A 25,736-nucleotide genomic window follows, 5' to 3' on the forward strand; every position below is an offset into this window, starting at 1 on the left:
TCCTTATCCAAAAGGAATCATTAACTACAACAATAAATATTTCCCATTCTTTTAAAATGGTAGATTAATGCAAGACAACAACAAAAACAACAAAGGACAAGAGACCTAAGGAACCAAATGAAAGCCACGGCAACAATAGACCAAGACTATACAGATACAGTGCTATCTATTGAGAACACATATGTGTTCTTAGAACTTCTACCTTTTCCTATCCTCTAGTGATTTATCATATGATAAGATGACCCCAGAAGCTCCTCAGTTTGACACATTGCCCAGTGGCCTGAAATGCTTTGTTGATCTATCTATTTTCCCTGGCTCACTAGGAGTGTCAGAATCAGGTGATGAATTTTTATCAACTGCTTTTTCAGCACTTATGGAAATATTCACATAGTTTTCTCTTGTAATCTATTAAGGTGGTGAATTATAGCAATAGACTTCCTACTGTTGAACCTTCTCTGTGGTCCTAAAAGAAACTCTATTTGGTTATAATGTATTATTTTTTAATGAATCACTGGATTTGCTTGGGTAATACTTAGGATCAGTATACCCTAGCAGTTTATAAAAAAATAGGGTTTAGACATGATAGTGTTAAAAGTGAGGTAGTTGAATACACAAAAATAAACTCAAAATGGATGAAAGACCCAGATGTGAGACAGGAAACCATCAAAATCCTAGAGGAGAAAATAGGCAACAACCTCTTCGACCTCAGTTGAGCAACTTCTTACTAGAGATGTCTCCGGAGGCAAGGGAAACAAAACCACAAATGAAGTATTGGGGCCTCATCAAGATAAAAATCTTCTGCACAGGGAAGGAAACAATCAGGAAAACTAAAAGGCAACTGACTGAATGGGAGAAGGTATTTGAAAATGACATATCAGATAAAGGGTTAGTATCCAAAATCTATAAAGAACCTATCAAACTCAACACCCAAAAACAAATAATGCAGTGAAGAAATGGGCAGAAGACAGGAATAGACACTGTTCCAAAGAAGACATCCAGATGGCTCATAGACACATGAAAAGATGCTCAGCATCACTCATCATCAGGGAAATACAAATGAAAACTACAATGAGATACCACCTCACACCTGTCAGAATGGCTAAAATGAATAACTCAGAAACAACAGATGTTGGTGAGGATACAGAGAAAGGGGAATCCTTTTGCACTGCTGGTGGGAATGCAAACTGGTGCAGCCACTCTGGAAAATTATATGGAGGTTCCTCAAAAAAATAAAAATAGAACTACCCTACGACCCAGCAATTGCACTAACTAGATATTTATCCAAAGGATACAAAAATGCTGATTCGAAGAGGCACATGCACCCCGCTGTTTATAGCAGCACTTTCAACAATAGCCAAAGTATGGAAAGAACCCAAATGTCTATCAACCGATGAATGGATAAAGAAGATGTGGTATAATACAATGGAATACCACTCAGCGATCAAAACGAATGCAATCTGGCCATTTGCAACAATGTGGATGTAACTAGAGTGTATTGTGCTAAGTGAAATTAGTCAGGAAAAGACGAATACCATGTGATTTCACTCATATGTGGAATTTAAGAAACACGACAGATGAACGAAGGGGAAGGGAAGCAAAAGTAAGATAAAAACAGAGAGGGAGACAAACCATATGAAACTCAGATACACAGAACAAACTGAGGGCTGCTGACGGGGTGTTGGGTGGGGGGATGGAATCAATGGGTGATGGGCACTAGAGAGGACAGTTGTTGGGATGAGCACTGGGTGTTATATGTAAGTGATGAAGCACTAAATTCTACTACTGAAATCATTATTACACTACATGTTAACTAACTTGGATTTAAATTAAAAAAATAAAAATAAAAAAAATAAAAGTGAGGTATTTGGATGAATACAGGAGGAAAAGTAAAAAGCATCCAGCAGTGAGGCCGTCACACAACACTTTTGCCAAGAGGTCCTGTCCACTGAAATCTAATATTTGGAGATTTTTTTTTCCTGGCTGCTTTGTTCGAGCCTAGCTGTATACAAGTGAACCTGGAACCCGGATGACCTCGGTGCCTCCAAGGCAGGATGACATAGAGGCTCACACCCACATCTGCGAGTGCCTTTGTGCGCCCGGGCACTGCTCTCCTCTCCCTGGGCAGGCACGTCATCCCATTATACAGGCTAAGGGGTCTGCTTTAGTCTCTGTCCTTGTTCATTCGTTTGTTCAGTCATTCAACAAATATGCAATATTTAAAGGGTACCTCTCGTTGTCAGGAACTCAGGGTATGAGGATGAAGAAGACTGAATAAGACAGCACTTCCTCCTGCCCCTGGTCCCTCCCATGTGGAGCTCACATTCTAGTGGGAGGAAAAAATATAAAACAAGAATAACACACACAGACGCACACAGACACACACACACACACACACACACACACACACACACACGGTGGTAAATGTTATGATGGGAAAATGAAGCGTATCAATAGTGAGCATAACAAGACAGTTTAAAGTAGAATGAAGAAGCAAGGAAAAGCCTCTTTATGCAGAAGGGGTTTCTCTTATGAAATACAGGGAAGAACATTCTAGAGAGACAGCAGTACGTGTGCAAGGCCTTGAGGCTTGGTATCTTTGGGGAGATTTAAAAAAGGCCAGGGTGGCTGGAGGGTTGGTTTCTCTGTAGCGCATCAAAAACAAATGAACAACCACCCCCTTCCCCCTCCCAGTGCAAAATAAAACAAAATATTACTATCCTTTAGCAGTACTTAGGCATTTTTCTTTGGAGAGGTTTTAGGAAATAGATTCACCTTGAAAATGGACTGGTTATCTTTTAAAACAACATGATTGATTAAAAGGGATACAATATTGTACTAGAAAGCAGGGGGCTGTTACTTAATGACTCAGCAAAGCTTCACTGAGCTGCTTGCTCTATGTGCCAGGCAGGTGATCTGCTAAGCACTGCAGACACAGTGGATATTATGCAGGGCAGGATAATCTGTCATGTGAGAGAGGCCAAACCCTGAAGGGCTCTGTACCTTTGGGAACTTTCTTCCGTGGCCTCCTTAATAACCATCACAAAAATAATAGCAACTTACATTTGCAGAGCACGCAACAGTTAAATACATTTTTGTGTAAATTACCTAATTTGAAGACTCACAAAAACCTCTGAGGAAGATATATTTACTCCCATTTGATAGATGAGATGATAGAGTCAGAGAGGTAGAGTGACTAGTTCAAGGTCATCTGGCTAGTAAATGGCAGAACCAGAGCTAAACCCAGGGACTCATAAGCAAGTGCTCTTTCCTGCTATGCTAGATCACAGCTATTAAGGGAGAGACCCACAATTCAGAAGTGCTAAATAAATAACGTTTTATTTGCTCTGAATGAAAGAGATAAGGTTTTCAGGGAGGCCAGGGAGCAGCCTTGAAGGAGAAGTACCACGTATTCTGGTTGGCCAAAAACAGCACCCAGTTATGTTGTGGTCTTGATGTAATAATGAACAGCATTCCCTTTTACTCTCAGAAGTATCTTGGTTTCAATGATAAATTATACGGTCACACAATCTTGGAGAGATATCTCCGTAAATGCTCTGATATGGGTTGGTAGAGGGGGGTAGGAGGCAAGAATAATCATAAAGCCTGACTTGGAAAACAGGACAGATGGTTTGGAAAATCATTTAATTTTTCTGTCTCTTGACTATGTCCTCTTACCAATAGCTTTCAAATTCTTATGCCCGAAAGTCATTAAACTGTGACCCAGCATACACACGGGGAGATACACACACAGACATACACATACGTATAATCGAAACCAAGTCTTCCAAAATAATACTCTACTGAGAGCTTTACATTCTGATATTCTCTATTCTGCTCACTTTTGTTCTATTATAGTCCTTTAAAAAATACTGGTTGACTCACCAAATGGATTTCACAATCTTACTAATGGGTGTGGCCAGCAGTTTGAAATGGGCACAGAGCACTTGGTTACCAGGGTATCTGGTCATTAAAAAACCCCGGTAGGCTCCGGGCACTCTTACTTTTGGAGGTCCTATCTCACATCTTATCAGCCATATTAAAATGGATACAACCGACAACGCATTCCCAGCATTAAAATATTTCATATGAAAGTGTGAAAACTGAGAAGCAGTTGACAAGCTGACACAATGTTTCATTTTGTAGACATTTATTTAAACATTTATTAATGCTGATTTTCTGGCTTTCTTTTCATATTTTGGTGCCAATATACTTATTTTTCAGGTTGCAAACATTTTTTGCAGGCCCTTGAAAAACTCATATCCTTGGTGCTACGCCTCTAAAGCTGAATGGATAAAACAGCCCTGCTCTCAGTTAACGATTACGAATTCATGAGTGGAGAGAGATGATGAAAGATTATTATCTCTGCTAGCTTCTTTGACAGAAAGCCACTGGGGCGTTGAATTGGGTACTCGGCAAGGTGGGTTGGTCAATTTAGTGAAGAGAGGCAGCAGTGAAAGGCATGCAGAACTCCGGACCGGGAGATCTGAGTTTGAGTCCCCACTCTGTGGAGGACTCTAGGCAAGTCACTTGCTCTTTTCCAACCTCAGTTTCCCCCTCTGTAAAACGAAGATCATATTCGTCGCGCCATGACGACCAGGCAGGAATGTTATAAGGATTAAAATGAGATAACGTATGTGAAAGTACTTCGCAAATTGTAAAGCACTACCCATTTATTATTAAAATATTCAGTGGATGCTATTTTTGTGGCTGTAGGTTTTACTGAAAGGAAATTTATGAACACTAAAGCATCGTTCTCAGGGATGTTTTGTGTGCACAAAGCAACCGTAGCTTAGCACCTATTACTATTAATGTTCCCTTGTTTGTCTCGAACACAATTTAGATGGACTCCTGTGCACCGTGAACCTTTAGGAAGTCTAGTTCTCCCTGAAACGCCACTCTTTCTTGGCAAACTACTGTACTAAATAATTATGCAATTGTTGTTGCCAATAGCCTTGAAAAAAAAATGGAATTGTTTATAGCAGTGCTACTAAAGGCGATGGCTGATTTCCTGAACTTCCAGGACTCCAAACCGCTACAATTTAATTTAATTAAAATGAAGACCACGCAGAATGCATTATTACATATTGATAATGTATGCGGACCCAGGCAGACATAGGGAATTATTTTGACAAAATTCATATAATGGATGCAGATCAGGGCCCCTGAACAAGCCAGTTTGTCAAATTAAATACGCCATCTCTAGAATTTTAACAGCACTGTGAACTTAACAACAATGATTTTTTTTTCATTGTTTTGCGAGCAGCAGAGTTGGGAAAGAAACTAAATAATATACGATGATTTCCAGACATCATACCTTATTTAGAGCTAGAGAATCAAGTACTAGGGCCAAATTATTTCAAATGCACAGATGGAGTTTTTTAGCAGGGGAGTCTTGTCTGTGGATCAGACAACAAAATCTTTAAGCCGGATGAACTAGTGATTCTGGTTTTTGTACTGCAACCCTGGGGGTGACTTTACTCTTCTTCGACTTGATCAATATTGTACTGGGATTAATCAATCTTATCAGTTGCCATTGATACTTCGCCAAGGAAGTAGTTCACACAATCTCTGCTGGTAATTTATTCACTCTGGTATTATCCCCACTGCTTGCAAAATGGGTTTCATTGCAAAAAATGGTGGGATGCTCTAGGGTCTCAAGCACTCCTGTTCTCACTGTGGCTGTCCCTCAACCCTCTGTTCTTCTTTTGAGACACTCTGGCCCTGAGAGATGACACCGATTCCCTGCAGCTGAGCTATGTGGGAAACAAGAATCCCACATTTCAAACTAGGCGGGCATTTCCATGTAGATACTGAGCATCCCTTCAAATTCGGCCTGTTTAAAGCTGATCTCCTCTTTCTCCATCACCCAGAAATGGGGGGAGGGAGGGAACAGAAGTTCATATTGAACTGGCATGAAGAGAAAGAAGGGTGGGAGAATCTTCTAGCCACAGTTTTAACCAAAATCCTTGCTAGAACTGGGACTGTATGAATATTGGTCAAGGTTTGTTTCCTATTACTAGTGTAACCAATTAGCATAAGCTTAAAGGCTTCAAACAAGACAAATTTCTTATCTCACAGTTAAGAAGGTAAGATGTCTGAAATGGTTCTCACTGAGCTAAAATCAGGGTGTCTGAAGTCTTCATTCATTCTGGAGGCTCTAAGGCAGAATCCATCACCCTGCCTCTTCTAGCTTCTAGAGGCCACCAATATTCTTTGTTTCTTGACTCCCTTTCCCCATCTTCAAAGCCAGCAATATTTCATCCTGCTGTGCCTTTCTTCTATGGTTATACCTTCCCCTAACTCTGACCTCCCCTTCTGACTCCATCTTCCACTTTTGAATTTTTTTTTTATTTTTGAGAGACAGAGCAAGAGAGCAAGAGAGTGAGAGCGAGCGAGAGAGAACATTAGTGGGGGAGGGGTAGAGAGAGAGAGAGTCAGAGGATTTGAAGTAGGCTCTGTGCTGATAGCAGTGAGCCCGATGTGGGGCTTGAACTCACAAACCGCGAGATCATGACCTGAGCCAACGTCAGACGCTCAACTGACTGAGCCACCCAGGCGCCCCACCATCTTCCACTTTCAAGGACACTTGTGATGCCACTGGGCTCACCTGGATAATCCAGGACAATCATCTCATCTCAAGGTCAGCTGATAAGCAACCTTAATTCCATTTGTAACCTGAATTCTCTTTTGCCATGTAACAGAATATATTCACAGACTCCAGGGCTGAACGTCTTTGGGGGTGGTGGTCATTATTCTGCCTACCAAAAGACTGGACTAGGATCTCTAAATCCAAAGCAAATCCGAGAAGTGTCACATTAACCATATTAGCCATTGTTAGTATCCGGTGCAAAATTTAGTCCATTTCTTCTCACGTTAGTTAAGCGATTATAAAATTTGGGCAGGAGTACAACTAAACGTTTTCTTCGTTGTTTGTTTAGATTCAGTCATCTCTATTAAGGTATGAGCTCAGTGGTCACATACTTGATCACTTTGTCTCCATTCATATATGACCTGAACTGTTTATTGTCTGTTGTGTTCTTAAGGTGCTCACAATCTATCTGCAGAGAATCAAATTTCTCAAACTTCATTCTACCATCTGCTCTAATGTTTTTACCACTGTCAAGAAATTCTCTTAGTCTCCATGGACATGGAAATGGATACTAGGTAGGAAATAAAATCCCCTTAACCATTATCAGGGGCATTTCCTACAAGGTAAATAATCCATAGTCCATCTTACGCCCTACACTTGAAATTATTTTGACCATTTCTCTTGAGATCTTTGCCAGTTTTCTTTCTAAAAAATATGCTCTTTAAGTGCACATAAAATACCACGAGGAACACTTTTTTCCTCTCTCTTTGGATATTTCTGAGTCGATCAATTTTCTCTTGCTTTTATTACTTTTATTAGCCTTAAAAATGAACCAACAACATCTATTTGAGCATTTTAATTAAGGCCATTTTATAGCCACAATGCTTCAGGAAGCTTTGACCAGGAACAGGATTGCAGAAATAGAAAGTAAACCAACACCTGTCGGCAAACAGTAGGAATGGGATCTTCATCACTGCTGTGTATACTAGAAAGTCTCTGCTTTTCTTTGTGTTTTAGTTGTTTATTCAATAATCCATGGGCATACCAGAAGCTAAGTCATTAAGACTGCTTAACTCCAACAAGGAAGAAAATTTTAGAATCTTTAGCACTGGAGGTATTTAAAAGAACGAGAAGTAACACATTTTATGTATAAAGTAAGGTTGATAAAATGGTGCAGATACCGTAGAACACAGTTTGGTGGTTTCTCAACAAGTCAAACACGGAATTACCGTATGATTCAACAGTCTTACCCCTAGGTATATTCCCCAAAGAAATGAAAACAGATATTATATTTGAATGTGCATAGCAGCACAAGATGTGGTGTAGCCATGCAATGGAATATTACTCAGTCGTAGCAAAGAATGAAGTACTCACAGGCTTGGACGTGAATGAGCTTTGGAAACATTATGCCAAGAGAAAGAAGCCAGATGTGAAAGACTACATAGCGTATGATTGCATTTGTTTGAAATGTTCAAAAGAGGTAGATACATAGACAGAAAGGAGATTGGTAGTTGCCAGGGCCTAGAAGGGAGAGTGACTGCTAGTTTGTGTGGGGTGCTACTTTGTGGGGCTGATGATGAAAATGTTCTGGAATTAGACATTGGTAATCGTTGTGCAACACTGCGAAAATACTAAAAGTCACTCAAATGTATACTTCACGTGGGTGAAGTTTGTGGTACGCGAATTACATCTTAATAAAACCGTTATTTAAAAGAGTAAGTTTAGGGGCGCCTGGATGGCGCAGTCAGTTAAGTGTCCAGCTCTTGATTTTGGCTCAGGTCATGATCTCACAGTTCCTGACTTCGAGCCCCGTATTGCTGACAGTGCAGAGACTGCTTGGGATTCTTTCTCTCTGCTCCTCCCCCACTCATGCGTGCATGTGCTCTCACTCTCTCAAAGTAAATAAATAAACTTTAAAAAAAAGAGAGAGAAAATTAAAAAGTAAGGTTGAACTGCATTTATGTGAACCCTGGCAAGAAATGACTGCTATATATTGTCCTGGTCAGCTCTTCATGAGTGAGTGTACTGGGTAAATTGCTAGGTATCACAACTTAAGAAGAAAGTAAAAACAAACAAAAAAGTCAATGACCTAGCAGGGGTTCTGTGGAAGGTAATAAGGAATGGGAAAACAAAGCCCTATGGAGAAAAGTTAGAGGAATTTTGGGTTATTCTAGAGAAGCAAAGGCTTTAGGATAGTATCCTCGAGAGAACATGAGGTTCAAGTATGCACTGGTCAAGGTCCCAGCAGGAATCACATATCACACTCAAGTGTTTGCGCAGAGAGTCAGATGAAGGCACTATTTACAGCTGCACAACGAGGAGCTGGGTTAAGGGAATCCATCAGGGATGCTGATCCACTCAGGGACTGACAACACTGAGAAGGCTTCCGGGTTTGCAGGGGCAAAGGGAGGGAATGGCGATACGGAAGACCAGAGGGCTTGGGGATGTGGAGGAGGGGCAACTGGATAGGAGCTGCCATCTTCTAGTTGCTGCCAGAATTGCAATGAGGCAGGGAGAAGGGTAAATACCCTGACCTCCTTCTTCCATTCTGCGGTCTCCAGATGGTACCACCTATTGACCAAATGGGAAGCCAGAGAGCAAAGGAGCCCAGGCAATGCGGTCCATAGAAGCCAGCTTCTCATAGCACAGAGAAGGGCAGGGAAGAGATTGTGTGCGTGCGTGCGTGCGTGTGTGTGTGTGTGTGTGTGTGTGTGGCAAGGAGGGAAACTGGAGAGTAACTGAGTGCTTGCCTGCTATATACCCAGTTCCCTACTTAGAGAAGCCGAGACAGCAAGTACCTGCGTCGGCCCCATGCTTTATACCTTGCGATCCCAATACCCCGGCCACAGCAGAACTGAAAAGCCAATATCAGAGCAGAATATTTGTTGACTGCTTACCATGTGTGAAGCATTTTACATTACTTATCTCATTTAATCCTCATATTATTATAACCTGTGAGTAGCAGTCACCTTATGATACTCATTTGATAGATGGAGAAACTCTGGCACCTGGAGATTAACTAATGGACCCAATGTTTCATAGCTAGTAAGTAGAGAACTGATGACTTGAACCCAGGGAAGGAGTCTGGCTCCAGACTTGTTCTCTTAATCACTACACTCACTGAAATAAGAATTAAGCAGGACTCCATAGCTGGCCAGCAATCGTGATGGTAGTTAGCCTAACGGTAGAGGTCTGCTTAGGGTGTTTGTTGTATGGTGACTGGCCGACACAATCTGATATTGTTTGTAAGAGGAGTCTGAATGCAAGATACAGAGCAAGTCAGTAGACTGTGGAGTCTGAAGAGCTGAAAGAAAGGGAGGGTAGTTAATATGGCAGGAGAAGTGATGAGCTCAGGCATCAGTATAGCTGAGTCACCAAGGAGGGAGGCAGTGGCCTCTTGCTACAGAGAGGGACAACTGGAGCTGTTTGACAAAACAGATGCTGGCTTTCTAGAACTACGATGTATCTTCAGCAAGGCTGCAGTTTGCTAGTGCTTTTTCTTGTTCTTTCTTACTTTCCCACGTCTTTACAGGAACTGCCCGCTGAGGAAATCTGAACCACTCTATGTTTCTTGCATTCTAATACGGTCCAACAGAGGGGAGTTAATTATTTAAGTATATGAGGGTCTCTTGGGCAAGGATTCCCCTCACCCCCGCTATTAGTTTTCCTCTGGAAAGAAAGGGAGGAAATTGATACACTATAGTCTAAAAGATGTATGGGAGTGGTTCTATGATAGACCCTTCCAAGGGAGGATATGAAAATATCTCCTCTGGAGAACTTTAAAAATAGTCTTCTCATCTGTCCAAGGGTGGTTTCCACGAGATATTGCCTGAAGACACAAGAATCAATGGCTCCCGACTGTGACTCCACAGACCTGTGTCAGGTTCCTTTAGGAAGTTTTCACTGTCTTCCTCAGAGTGAAAAATAAAGACATTGCTGTCTGTCTATCTCTCTCTCTCATCCCGAGCATCAGTATTAGACTGCTAACTGTCATTTTTAAAGATAGAATATTCCCTTTCTTGATGTTAAGATATCCCTCTCCTTTATGAAATTATGGTAGTGGTAGGTAGATTGTAGTGGCTTCTTTTCTTTCTTTTTAAAAATATTCTTGGGGCGCCTGGGTGGCTCAGTCGGTTGAGCGTCCGACTTCGGCTCAGGTCACGATCTCGTGGTCCGTGAGTTCGAGCCCCGCGTCGGGCTCTGGGCTGATGGCTCAGAGCCTGGAGCCTGCTTCCGATTCTGTGTCTCCCTCTCTCTCTGCCCCTCCCCCGTTCATGCTCTGTCTCTCTCTGTCTCAAAAATAAATAAATGTTAAAAAAAAATAAAAAAAAATACTCTTACTTGGCAAAATCAGAAGTTGGCAAATCTGTTTCAGTCTAATTTTTTCAAATGTTGTTCGTCCGACGGGTGCCTGGGTGGCTCAGTTGGTTAAGCGTCTGACTTCAGCTCAGGTCATGATCTCACAGTTCGTGAGTTTGAGCCCTGTGTCAGGCTCTGTGCTGACAGTTCAGAGCCTAGAGCCTGCTTCACGTTCTGTGTCTCCCTCTCTCTCTCTGCCCCTCCACTGCTCATGTTCTCTCTCTCTCTCTTTCTCATAAATAAATAAGCATTAAAAAAAAATGTCGTTTGTCCGAGAATTAAGTAGCTGAAAACCATAGGCTCAGAGGACCTCTTAAAGTCCCTACAAAATTCTAGGTTTTAAAGCCCTGAAATAGAAAATCAAAAGGACTAGGAAGGTAAGATGATTTTTTTTAAATGTAACCTACTGAAGTAACAAGTTAATGGAGTCTAACTATCTTAGACATAAGAGACAATACGTGGAGATGCCTAGAAGTTAAAATTTTGTAGTTTCTAAGTGGAAATGACAGTCTAAATGTCAAATCCAAAAACATGGCCTAAAGAACGCCACACCAAAGGTCACAGTTAGAAGGCAATATTCAGCTCTGGAGACAGTTACAAGTCAGATAGTGTGTGATTCCACGGGTACATAAGCCATCAGGAAAGGAGAACTGAACTAGTTTTGAAGCAAAAATGTGTCAAAAGGGAACTCTAAATAGGCCCAAAGAGAGGGTTTGAGTGAAAAAAATGCTTTAGATCCTTTAAATAAAAGACAGTCGTCATTTGTCCATATATAATTATTCCACATGTAAATTAATACGCAACTAGTATTTACGGTGTTGTGCAACACAATGCTGCTATTCATACGGAATTAGTTCAACATACCCAAAGCCTCTGCCAGGCCCCAAACCTTCTGTCCGTAGATGTCGGTCTTGTTCCAGGCAAACGTGTAGATGAGATTAACTGCGGCAGGAAACCACTTCTGTGTGAGTCGCCCTTCCACGGCTACCGTGAGATGGACTTTTATCATTCCCACGGGAATGGTTGAATGTGTCAGAAGGATCCGAAGCAGGGTTTTATAGCCGGGGGTGCGGCTGCTCAGGTAACTCAGCCTCACAAAGCTGGAAGGAATGGGGATCTCCTCTTGCACCACCTGAGAGAAAAAAAGGCAGATTGGCTCCTGTCACTGGTCACAGGTAGACAAGGATGATTTCTTCTCTTGGAAACACACCAAAGGAGAGAGTTTAAAGGGATCTGTGGATGTCAAGGCAAGAATCTGTGAGGCCGTGTGACCACGGGTTTCGAATTTTGCACTGAGTCTGCGTGGGGACAAGACATCCAAGCAACCCTGACGACTGCTCTCCTTTTTTTCCCTGCCAGGAACGACTGTGATAAGAACAATTTTGGTTTTTCCACAGTGTTCCAAAAATTGCTTAGAAGGAGTTGGAAAAGATCACACTGCTGAATGTCAAGCATTTCAGTGCTGTGGGCTCCATTAAGGGGTCTTTTTCTTATATACACACACACACAAAATCTTGTTTGGTGTGTTAAGTCATATATCACAAAACCACTGCTGTAATCCTTATTCAGGCCAGGCTCTCTAGGAGGAAGGACTCCAGAAACAGGCTCAGCAAAGTGATATTTTATGACAGAGATTATGGTTTCCCCAGAATTAATCTTTACTGATGCCATCAAACTTGTCTTCTTTGGACCTTTGGAATGACCTTGAGGGCCAAATTTTTAATCAAATTTCGCTTACATATTTCTCTGTGCTTGGATATACCAAGAGCTGGGAACAAGTTTTTCAAAGTTGGCACCTATGACTGAGAAGCAAATAACTCCCATTACTCCTGTGCAAATTTTATACTAAACATTGGTCCCAGAATGAAAATAGCACTTGGCTTCTTTCATTAATTGCTATTACTTATTTGTTTATCAGCACAGATGGAGTTAAACAACCAAAAGTGGTCACTAAAACTCAATCTGGTGTTCTATGACTTTCAACTTTCAAAACCCAGTTGAAGAAAGAGCCTATTCGATACACTTAAGGTGACAAGAATTGTGTAGATATTTCTGTGCCCTCGTTCACGTTTAGCTCAGAACCTTGTCCCTTTTTCCTTTTCTAAACCAGTGCACATAGTAGACCTGGTTGTTAAACACACGGTATCTCACATTGTCCAGGATTTCTGCTCATTCTTCCTCTGAGAACACAAACCCCTTTTGTCTATTCTTGGCCTGATTTTTCTTCCTCTACATTAGCTATTTGATACCAGAGCGGTCTAATGGCTCTGACTTCTTAGATGGTGGCAGAAGTACAATAGTGAAGGCTAGGGTGACGCTTACCACTTTAGCATTTCATTTCCCTATGGAAATGTGCAATCGTAGATCAATCTAAAAACTTTGGTGCTGAAAGAGACCCACGCTTCCTAATGACAAGTATACAGAAATTGGTGTACCAGTCCAATGCACTCATTGAATAGAGTCTTGTTGGGGCACCTGGGTGGTTCGGTCGGTCAAGTGTCTGAATTCACCTCAGGTCATGATCTCGTGGTTCGTGAGTTCAAGCCCCATGTCGTGCTCTCTGCTGTCAGCACAGAGCCTGCTTCGGATCCTCTGTCTCCCTCTTTCTCTGCCCCTCCCCTGCTTGTACTCTCTGTCTCTCTGAAAATAAATAAACTTAAAAAAATTAGAAAAAAAAAGAATATGGTGTTGTTTTTGCTTCCTTTCCAAGGGAAAAAAATGGAAAAGACAGGAGGGACAACTCACTGGACACCTTTTCCTGTACAGCAGTATTTTCTAGGAGCTTTTCACAAGTGGTATCCTCTGGGCACTGCTAATAGCTGCTGGGAATATTGTGATGGAAGAAAAACCAAGTCAACCTTGGAATGTCCATTTACTTCCTCTTGAGTATACTTCTTGAATTCTGGATCTGTATGACTTATGGGTCCATTTTGGGGGCTTCTGGATTTAACTATCATTATAATGTTTCTACAATGTGATGAGAAAACTATACTAGAGATGTTTGAATGGCTTACTATCGAGATGAAAACATGGAATACTCAATAAAGAAAAATTATCAGGTACTATAAAATATAAAGGTACAAGAATATGTCTCCCTCTGGGCTATAAAGCTTGAACACTCAAAAGCAAAGCTTTAAACAAAACCCACAAGCTTGAAAACTACCTTTACCAAACACAGCCAAACAAGAGGAGCTGTCATGACTATTAAGAACAATGGCAATGGATACAAAATGGACAATGGAAGAAAACTAGATTTCTTAAGGAGCTTTAATTTCAGAACCACAAACGGTCCTACCTCATTGATTATACCATTGTCACTATTGAGCTATCCAGCTAGCTTTGTTCTTTAGAGCACAGTGTTCATTAGGTCAAGGTTTGGGGTTTAATTCTCACGACAGCTAGTTCACCTTGCTTTGTTCTATAGCCACAGATAGCACCCTGTAGTGCTGGCCAACCACCCTGCAAATGTGTGCCAGAGAGATTCCATTTGAAAGCTTCTCTTGACAAATGGAGGGCAGTTCATTACAGGGCTGGCCAGAGTACCAGGAAAAGGAATCTAGCCATTATATGTTGCTGACCACCCCACGATACTATGATTTTATACATTCGAAGGCCGATGTACCCACCTGCAGCTCAGGAACAATAGTTCCCCTCTCTGGACAGGACCCTCCAAATGATGTGAGTGGTGACGGAAGCACAATAGGGTTTGGGCTAATAAAGTTGGAGATGTCGCAGGATGGTGGGTCTGATACAACTCTCTGCATGATAACTTTCTCTACCACAATAAACTGATTCCAAGGCAGCCAGAGTGTCCTCTTCTCAGACAGGAAAGGTGAGCGGTCAAAGATTAAGATGACAGAAATACCTCCAACGGCTACGAGGTCAAAGCTGAGAAGGAAAAATATATGACAGTTTCAATCAAATGAACAACCAAAATAAAATTCAAGTTAAAATAATAAGTAATTTTAGTGCACTTTCCTTCCTTTGGGACTCAACTACATCCATTCGTATTTCTATTTTGTAAATTCCCTCTACCTAAATGTATGGATGGCTTCTTCTCACTATCTAGGAGATTTCTGAGAAAAAACTCCATATCACCAGTTGATATTCACCCCAAATTTGTAAGCCAATTTTAATACTACCTGAGACAAAATCACTGCACGGATTTCTGCAAAGCCGTGTCTTACATCACTGCTCCCCCTTTGTGCTAGAGATAACAGAAAGATGACCATTTAACATCCAGCAGCATCTTTAATATGATGCATTATTCATCTTCAAGAAAAAAAATCCTATAATGTAACTCAGGAAAAGTAAAGAGCCAAAAGGTTAACGACCTTGTTCAGAGTCACAAACATAGTGTCAGAAATCTGGTGGTGTCTTTTGAGATGGCATTTATGAAACCTGTTCAGTAAAATTTGCTTGAACAATACCATGCCTGAACCCTCCACATCTGGCTACCCACTTCGGCTCCTGATTCTACTCGAACTCTACATTTAGGATTTCTGGTGCTGTCTAGAATGCCTCTTGGTTTCCTTTTGCAAGACAGCCTGTAATGGACCCTATCCATCTCCGCTGACAACACCTTCCATATCTCTGACAAAGCAAGACTACCTCTCCTGTAAGCCAATTCTGTCCATCACTTGATGTGGTATCTGACATTACTCTTGCATTGGAGCATAACAGACTCAGATTCCAGTTCATTCTGCACTAGATGATCCTACCTTACTTCTCTTGTAAGTATAATGATATCTTTGAGATAATGTACTTGGAAGCATTCGAAAAGCATAAAATACTCTGTAAAAGTAAGCTAATGATAAATTATTACCATTATCTCATAAAAATGGATAAAGGGCAATGAGTTGCTCCTTAATATTCAAAGCAACTTAAAACCACAGTAGAGAGATGTAAGCGATTCCCTGCATTAAAAAAGATCTTTCTGTAAAACATTTTTTCAATGATAGAATGCCCTGATAGGGACTCAGACTTAATTATGGATAGCTTACTACTCCCTTCATATGACATTTATTATATTTATTATAGCATTGCCAATCATGTCTTGTTGCAGAAATCTTCCAGATAAAGATAAATGGACAGTAACAAAGGATGGCTAATACTGTATTTTGTATTGTTACTATTTCAGTCGAGTAGCTGTAATACTGAGGCAGTTTCCAAAAAGAGGATTTGAAGAACTACAATAGCTATAGAAAATAATCTAGGTTTGAACTAAAAAAGGAAAACCAAAATGGCTTATGATTTAAGACAGAGAGGCTGAATTCATAATACAGAAGCAGTTTAAGGCAAGTACAGTGGGGAAAATCCCACACTAGTGGTCAAGAGACCTTTCCTCTAGTTCACATTCTATGTTGATTTACCTCCATGTCCTTGGGCAACTTTGCTTTGCCCAAACCTTGGCTCTTGCATCTTTAAAACTAAAGTGGTTATTTATTTGAAAACAAAAACAAACGCAAACACACACACACACACACACACACACACACACACACACACAAATAAACATCCAAACAAAAACATGTGTACCTGAGAATTATTCTTTACTTCTAGAAAGATTAAGCAGACAGGGCAGGTTTCTTGTTTTGTAGAAATAATGAGGTTTTGGCTTCATACACACCTGGGTCTGAATCCCAGCTCTGCCATGTTAACTTTGTGTGTATGGACTAGTTATTTAACCTCCATGGATTTCTCTTTCTTCATTAGTAAAATGGGGCTGATATGATCTATCACCCAGCTACTACTGTAAACAAGTGAATAAGGTAAAGACTTAAGGGTCAAGCACACAGCAGAGACTCAACAAATGTTAACTTTCTTCTCAAATCAGATCCATTGCCTTATTACATTTACAGATGTTTTCTCTTTCAGTTCAAATGAACTCTAGGCCAGCTTTTGATTATTACCATATGTGGATACTGATTTTTCTTAAAGTTTATTTATTTACTTTTGAGAGGGCGGGAAGGGACGGGGAGGGGGGGGTGGGGTGTGGTCAGAGGATATGAAGTGGGCTCTGTGCTGACAGCAGAGAGCCAGATGCACGGCTCGATCTCACGAACCACGAGGTCATGACCTTAGCCGAAGTCGGAAGCTTAACCAACTGAGCCACCCAGGTGCACTAGCAGATGCTGATTTTTAAGTTCTTCTGGGGACTTCCCCTAGGCTTCCTGTGATGGTTTAGTTTCATACGTCAAGTTGGGCAACAGTACCCACCTAATCAGACACTAATCTAGGCGTTGCTGTTGAGGTACTTTGTAGATGTGGTTAATATCTACACTTGGTTGACATTATGTAAAAGATATTACCCTTGATAATATGGGAGGGCCTCATCCAATTAGTTGAAAGACGTTTAGAGCAAAACTGAAGTTTCTCTGAGGAAGAAGGAGTTGTTTCAAGACTGCAGAGAAAGCGTCAACTCCTTCCCAAGAGATTTCAGCCTACCAGCCTACCCTACAGGTTCGAACTTGCCTATGCCCACAATCACATAAGCCAATTCCTTGAAATCTCTCTCTCTGATGTATATATTTATATGTATATATGTACACACACACACACACACACACACACACACACACACAGGTTCTTTTTCTCTGGAGAACCCGGACTGATTTTTCTTCTGACCACCTAGCTGGCACATACAGTAAACACTGTCTGATTGGCTCATTAACTGCCATGGAAGTGGAAGGTGGATCTGTGGCCAAAATTCCATCTAAATCATTCCAATGCCAAACAGCACGTTCCCTGAATAATTCTTTGAGATTTCCCTTATCACAAATGATCTCCACTGGCATGGGTCATTAAAAACAAGTCATCAAGGGGTGCCTGGGTGGCTCAGTGGGTTAAGCATCTGACCCTTGATTTTGGCTCAGGTCACGATCTCACGGTTCGTGAGATGGAGCCCCACGTCAGGCTCTGTGCTGACAGCATGGAACCTGCTTGGGATTCTCCCTCTCCCTCTCTCTCTGTGACCCTCCCCTTCAAGTGCTCTCTCAAAATAAATAAACATTAAAAAAAAAAGAACAGGTTATCAAGTCATATGACAGTATAAAAGACCCAAGGGAGAAAATGTATTTGTTTGGAGACTTCTCAATCTCTATAAGTCAGACCAGTCCTAAGCACAGATGGAAGACTTTGGAAGGCTATGTGAAATGCTTATCTCTGCCTTATGGTATCCATAAATCTACAAATTCTTGCCTTGAAGGGAATCAGAGGGAACTCTGTTCATTTTCCAAAGTTGTCCAAATAAAGTTCTTGAGACCTTTAATGTGTCTCAAGAATCTTCTAAGAAGTTCAGTGCTTACCTATTTTGCTTGTCAGTAGCTGAACTATAAATGAACGTTCGTTCTCTTTCAAAACCTTACTGAGCACCTATTACATAATCTAGGTTGAAGGTGGCTAATCATAGAAGATAAGAGCCAGATTACTTGAGCTCAAAGTTTGGGCTTGACCCTTGTTAGCTGTGTTAATTTGGATAAGTTTTCTCATCTGCCAACTGGGGAGGATAATAATGCCTCCTCTCTCATAAAGTTGTTGTGAGGATGAAATAGATCAACATTTATGAAAATGCCTGGCACATAGTAGATACTCATTCATATTCATTTTTCCTTTAGAATTGCCTTTTTCTTCTATTCTGCTACTTTGGCCTCTCCCAATCTGCATGTCTAATCTCTTCTTACTTTGAGAGGGCTCTGTCTTCCACTCCCAACCTTCCTTCTGCTTTTTATACATCACTTTGGTCCCTTGACCTAGAGTTTTCCTGGTTCTCTAGGGAAAGTTGTCAATTAACTTGTGCCAATGGATGATAATGGGGGTAATTAGTTCTACATCCCACATAACATATTTGCATTTAACAGGGACTTGTAGAGTCAACAGCTTAACCCAAAGCTCTGATACCATTGGTGGGAACTATAGGCAAAGTGGCAGGCAGGTTGGACTGAGATCTGGAGACAGAGGGCGCTTACAGCTTCTTACCTATCACACTCTGACTACTAGGTATTTAAATGCTAATCTCAGCCTTTCTATAATCCTTTTGCTCTCAGGTATAGTTTCCTTATGAGACTCTGCTTTTAAAATGTACTTACTCAGTCTGAGATAGCAACAAGCAGAGACATATAAATGGAAACGCCCATCACACTGTCACTTTATGTCTAAGAGATGACAGTGGGACAGTCTGCTTGGCATTTGGGGCACAGATTTTGAACAGTTACACCCTTTGCGGAGCCTGAGGGGAGAGTTATTGCCAGAGGGGACTCTGACTATATCTGTCATCTACATAAACCTAGTTCTCACAGAGAGCTCAGCAGACCAGGGTCTTGGCATTTTACTTAAAACAAAATCCACAAAAATAACAACAAAAATTGTTCCTCTTTAATGTTTTCAGTAAACTGGAAACAGAAATTTTTAGATTTTTTAGACATTGTTTCTCTTAAGCTCTTTTGTAAATATCAAATAATTCACTGAAACCTTTATACACATGCTAAAAAAAACTAAGGGCCCACGAGTTCTCCAAGAGAACTCAAATGTCTCTGGGGACACATTCTATTTAAAGAAATAATCCATTTCTCAATTTCTGGCACATGGCTGAACATGTTGGCAAGGGAGAGGCCACTTTTGTGTACCAGTTGCTGGTGAATGAACTACCAAAATTTCATCATTTAATTCAATTGGGAGAAAGGTCCACTTGAATTAGTAGAGAGCTCCAATTATGGGTCATTTGAAAGGAAATGTACTTTTTATAGCTTATATGTATATAAGCAATGGGTGTGTGTGTGTGTGTGTGTGTGTGTATTCAGACTATCTGTACCCAGAGTAGTTTTGCTGAGCTTGTTCTAATAAATAGATGGCTAGTTAATAATTAGCAACTTAATTTACATGCGAATCATTTATATGATTTACTCAAGTCTTAAAAACAGTTTGTTTTCTTAAGTATGTTAAAACTCTTCCGTATCTTCTTTAACCAATCTTTATAAGCATTTTCTTGATAAGCAGTTGAAAAAATAAATCCAGCATATCCCAGGTTGAACAATTAACAATTCTGAAGTGGTTAGGACTAAGGTTTGATTGTTGGTTCTTGAAATCAGATTCTCACACTGTGATAAAGCTCCAGCCAACATCTCTTTATGTGACTACCAAAGCAGCTTGTTGTGAGCAGTTATTTTAAGGGTAGCCATCTGGAGACTAGGGCACCTCAAGGCCATTATTATGATGTTCCTGTGAGTCCTAAATAGGTACCTTTAAGCTGGACACATGGGCCTATTCTGAACAATATTGTCTGAACAAATGTCTAAACGATAAACAAAAATGTTTTTGTGAGCAAATCCTTTTCTGGGATGAAAAGATTTTACTTAGTGGTCTTGCTTCCCAGGTCTCAGAGAACCTGAGAAGCCCTTAGAGTAGCTTGGTGGTTGATGTTGAAGTTAAATCACTATACTTATATAGACACCATTATATCTTAATGAGGATGAATTCTGTACTTTTGGAAGAAACCTTTTGGACATCTTCATTTCTTTTTTTTTAAAACTCTTATTTTATTTTATTTTTGAGAGAGAGTGCAAGTGAGCAAGGGACAGAGAGAGAGAGAGAGAGAGAGAGAAAGAGCAAGAGAGAAAAGCGGGCTCACCCAATGTGGGGCTCAAGCTCACCTGAAGCGGGGCTTGAGCTCACCCGATGTAGGACTCGAACTCACAAACCATGAGATCATGACCTGAGCGAAAGTCAGATGCTTAACTGACTGAGCCACCCAGGTGCCCCTGGACATCTTCGTTTCTGAAATATTTTGAGGCTGCCATGGGAGAATAGCCTAAGTGTTCCACGGCTCCCTCTTTATCACCTGCATCATCTCACTGAATTTTGAAGCTGGATTGATTAATGGAATTGGATGAAGGGTAGAAAACTTTGCACATGGCCAAGGTTTCAAGAAGGCTTGAGTGATAGTGCATGGTTAGAAGGGAAATATGGTTTGATTTAGTTGGGGAATAGAGGAAATAAATATCACCAATGACTTTCCCAAATACAGCTCGAAGGAAGATGGGTTTATAAACACTGCATCAGCTGAGCCCTGGTTTGATTCACAGCTAGAAGTCAGTATTTGGCCCCCACAACGATTAGAAGCAATACTGACGTACCTTCCATCTTGCCGGCTGATGGTAAACCCATAATCACTGTGATGCAAGAAACTAACATTCACCCCTACTAGAGGGGTTCCATCTACAGCCACCACTTGGCCTCGAATCACACAAGCACGTCTGCAACACAAGATCAAAGGCAAATATAAAAGCATGTTACAACTAGATTCTAAAAGCCAAGATGGAGAAACTTTGGAAAACACAGTCAAGTAGAACAAAGAAAATAGTAATTTCACCAACCAGTAGTAACTACTACTAACATTTTGAGAATGGCATGTATATCTTTTTTACCCATCAAAATTGGGATTATACTCAGTATAGATTTGTATCCTGATATTTTTAAGTTAACAGTGTATTGTTAACATTGTCCAATATAATCAGAAATTCCTTAATATATCATTTGTTATTATACAATATAGCCTTAAAACAACATATTCTTTAACTTGTTTAATCCATCCTTTATTTTAGGACATTTAGTAGTTTCTTAACTTTTCCTGCATCGAATCTCTTATTATTTTCTTGGGAGATAGTCCCAGTTGTGGAAGAATATTTTTCTCTTATTAAAATTAAAATTGATTACATTAATTAATACATGAATCTATCGTACATATGACTCAAGTCTCTGCTCACCATCCCCCTCCCAGATCTTAGTCTTCTCCTCAGAGGTAATTAGCAATATCATTTTGTTGTGTGCATTTTTTACGCATTGACATATGTAGGTGTGAACATTTTTAAGGCTCTTGATACATATTGACAAATTGCCTTTTCAGGAAAAACAATTTTTTAATAAAGCAGACTTAGTTGAGTAAACTTTAAGAGTTAGTCTGTAAAAGAGACATGGTCCTTGGCTACAGCATTCCATTTCTCTTGCCTGATTGAAATAAAATAGTTCAGGAGATTTTCCCTTTAAAGAAAGGAGTTTCACCCTTGCCAAAAAAAAAAAAAAAATAGAGTTTCATTAAATTAGCCCCTAAACAGGGCTAGCTCCCAGATATAATCCAGTAAAATGTGTAGGTTTTCTAGCCTGGTCAAGTTGTAACAAATTTCAGGAGCTTGACAGTTAAGAAGAGGGCCCAGGAGCGAATTCCAAGCAAAGAACTTTGCTAGTCTGCCATTATTGAGGGTGGCAGAGGGGGTGGGGGTGGGGGCGGGGGAAGGGGGATTCAAATCCTAGCTTTGGTAGCCCTGAGCTCTAGAATGTGCATTTTATAGCTGGAGTTGGTAGTGTTGAGGAACGTTGAGCAAGGTCAGTGATTTTATTCCTGGAGTTAACATTATTTTTTCACCACGTGGGATTCAGTCAATCCAGGGAATCTCAAGTTTGGATTAAAGAGGGCCATGTTATTTGGGCAAACATGACTTTCCAAAGTAACCATAATAATTCCACCCTGGCATTATACCTTCTTTGAACAGAATTAGCAAGCTGAGGCATTGTATCTCAAGGCTCATGGCCACAAAGATCATTTGAGAGAGAGAAAAACATCTCTGAAAATCAAGACGGTTACCATCCAAAGTTTGTTTTATATATTATAGCCAATAAACTTCACTACTAAATTCTATCACAATCAGATGAATTGGATATAAGTTATGCTAATAGGATTTACCCTGCATTACCTAAGGTCTTCCCCCCAAACAAACTATAAGCCATTAAGTACTACACAAAAGTAAGCTCGCATTAACTGTTGCTATTGGTGTTTTTGTGTGTTGAGCTCCCAGACCAACATTCCTAGTTCTGACATAAGACAGTAGCTTTCTTTTTTCCAGTGAGCTGTGCATTTTATGAGTTCTGTAAATCATGGCTCTGAATGGTATGCAAATGGCATATTGTTACTTGCTTTGCCTTGTCTGATTCTCCCAGTCTTTTGGGGGGAGATTTTGACAGTTTGAGATTTTGAAATACCATTTGTTCTAATCGAGAAGACACTTATTTGAAAGTCATTGAATTCTGGATTTTGAACTAATCCTGATAGATCTGGTCCCAGGTTCTAAGTCCAATGTAACAAAAACATGTAGCTTTATACAGTAACCTTTGGAAGGTCTTTATAGAACATTCGACAAGGAGGGTAGAGACTAAGTAGAAACAAGCTGAGAAAATCTCCTGCAAACTATATAGGGATTGGAGCTAGAGAGGCTGAGAAGAGATACTCAAAAATCAGTTAAACATGTCTTCCTGAGCCCTAAGTGCTGATGTCTTTTTGCGGGGGTAGGGGGTAATTCCAAACTTGCCAAGGCTCTACCAGTTAACAAGGTGGCCTTTGCAACAATAAAGCCTACCTAGGTGGTCGCTGATTCCCTTTTGGCAAGACAATTCTACGCGTACTCATTTTATTTGTTCATATTAATCCAGACATTGTGTCTTCCCACAGCTGTTCTAGGCTCAATTATTTTTGTTTTTATTTTGTCAAGCCTAGTTGGCATTATTTGCTCATATTTTATGACAGACACAGACGTGTCTCTTTTCTTTGCTGCTCTTTTATTTTCTATACAGTTTATATTTATGAAGGATCCAGGCTGGTGAGTGAAAGTCTCATAAAAGTCATCATTATTCTGTGCATTTCTCTTGGATTCCTCTCTTCCTCCATTCTGTGCCTCATTCTGAGTAGTCTTGTCTTTTGAGTCTTCTGCTCTTTAATATTCCTCCTATTTTATGAAGCACATGGATTTGTGTGATAACGACTCATCAAAGTCATCATTATTCAAGACACTGTCTACCTGTTCTTCTTCTCATTCATTTCACTCTTCATCATTCATAAATAACGTGCAAACTTGTCTTCCAACTACCCTATTTTTTTATTTCTCGTATTTTATGATGCACACCAACTTATAGCATATGATAAAGCCCCATAAAACTTATTATTCTACATTTATCAGCATTGAACTCTCTTTGTAATGTATTAGACTTTAAATGTTCTAAGATTTCCTGCTGCATTTGCTCCCATTATTTACACACTCCATGTCATCCATTTTTTACAAGAATAACTCTTAGCTCCTTTCATTCCTGGATTACTAGTACTTACTTTAATCTTCGACCAACATCAGTCATTCTGCATCAGTGGAAGTTGTCTAAATTTCGGGACGGTATTAAAGTAGTTTTAATTTGCAGTAATCTTGATTGGCACCACATGCAGAAATCTAGGGAAAACATCTTCCTAGGCAAATGCTCCATTTCAAAAGAAAGCTCTTGAGTCTGCTTGCTTCCCCAGGCTACTCCTGCTCCAGATGGCCCTTAGGGAGCCTTCAAACATACTCTTGCAAATAGGATGTATTGTGCCACTTTGTTTAGCTCAACTGCTGTTTTGTGCACTCCTAGCTTCTAAACTCAATTATTCATAATTGTAGATGGTATCCTTGTACCTACTTTATTTTTCCTGAGTCACACAGCCACTGAAATGTACTCTCCCCCCCATTTACGTCATCGGTTGGGATTATGCTTCTCCTATCCCAGGCGACCTGTAGAATTCATCTTTTTCCTAGGTTAGGCCCTTGTTGAAGCAGTGAGCTGGGTATGGCGGGGGGCTGGCTTTGGTGGGACCACAACTTTACTTTCTGTGCTCTTCATCATTCCGATTGTGGGGTCTCCCTGTTTCCTCTCCCAGAGAGTCTCTGGTGTCTTCAAATCACCACCTAAAGGAAGTATTTGTACTTGGCCTGTTCCTGGCCCGTCTTGGGGAAACATCTTGAATTCTTAAATTTTTGCCACATCAAAACTACTGTCAATGTGAATCCTAATCCTTCAAGGGCCTGTCCTTTTCTGAAACTTTTTAAATTAAATATATGGAACTGAGTCTTTCAAATCAGGTAACAGAGGCGACTGTCAAAAAGCTGGCTCTGCAAATGTGTACAGCAGGTACGCGCCCAGCGTGACGGTCTTTTGTGTGGATTGTGTGTGCGTTCGTGTACTTGGTGCTCACTCTCCTTCTTTGATTCACAGACGTGACTGGGATGCTTTCCTTCCTTGAATCTTTCAGAACAAGAACCTCTCCCTGCTGATCTGGATTAGAGCAAGATGAGCTTGAACTTAGATGGACATGACCAATGTGACTTTAGGAACACGTACGGGGAAGATCACCCCTCCCCAAGTGTTTGTTTTCTCTTTCTGTGGAGAATACAGGCTGCTGCCAAGCTGTCTAACTCACTGTCACTATGCTAAAGCGGCAAGCCCGAAGGAACCGAAGGAACCGCTTCTCCCTTTAACTAAATGCCGCATCCCCTAGGCGTCTGGAGCTCGGTCTGAAGAGCAGGCATCCTGGGAAATGCAAGTCAGAATACACTTTACCCGGAGCCTTATTTAACTAACAAGCTGCTTGTTAGACCATTCTGATGCAAAAGGTCTAATTCCTCCTGTATTTGCTATTTTCATGGCATAGTCAAATTATCCCTAGCCTTCAATAAACTTTTGGTTCCTTTCTCCTCTTTTCTTATTTGCTGTCTTTTGTCTTCAGTGTCAAATTTCCAATATTCATTCAACACCTCAGGCAAAAACATCAACCTCAAGCCCAAGAGCTGGTTTGAAAAACAACGCTGAAAACTAAACTGCTGAAAGAAGATGTAATTTACTGCATTGTATTTCTGATTAAAATGTTTCCTAAGGAAAATGAGGCGCCAGCCGGGGAAGTTGTAACTATTTGCTTTTGTTGCTAACCTGAGCACAAGCAACC

General features: G+C 40.6%; 1 protein-coding gene across 1 annotated transcript in view; it reads right to left on the reverse strand.

The window, feature by feature from the left end:
- Window positions 1-25,736, reverse strand: part of TENM1 (teneurin transmembrane protein 1) — a 734,132-nt gene that overhangs the window by 126,913 nt on the left and 581,483 nt on the right. The window contains exons 18-20 of the mRNA XM_042974325.1: window positions 21,079-21,198; window positions 14,575-14,836; window positions 11,813-12,080 (exon numbers count right to left, since the gene is read on the reverse strand). Coding sequence (XP_042830259.1) covers window positions 11,813-12,080; window positions 14,575-14,836; window positions 21,079-21,198 — 650 coding nt within the window. The remainder of the gene's footprint in view (window positions 1-11,812; window positions 12,081-14,574; window positions 14,837-21,078; window positions 21,199-25,736) is intronic.

Source organism: Panthera tigris, chromosome X, assembly GCF_018350195.1.
Source record: "Panthera tigris isolate Pti1 chromosome X, P.tigris_Pti1_mat1.1, whole genome shotgun sequence".
Lineage (NCBI taxonomy): Eukaryota > Metazoa > Chordata > Mammalia > Carnivora > Felidae > Panthera > Panthera tigris.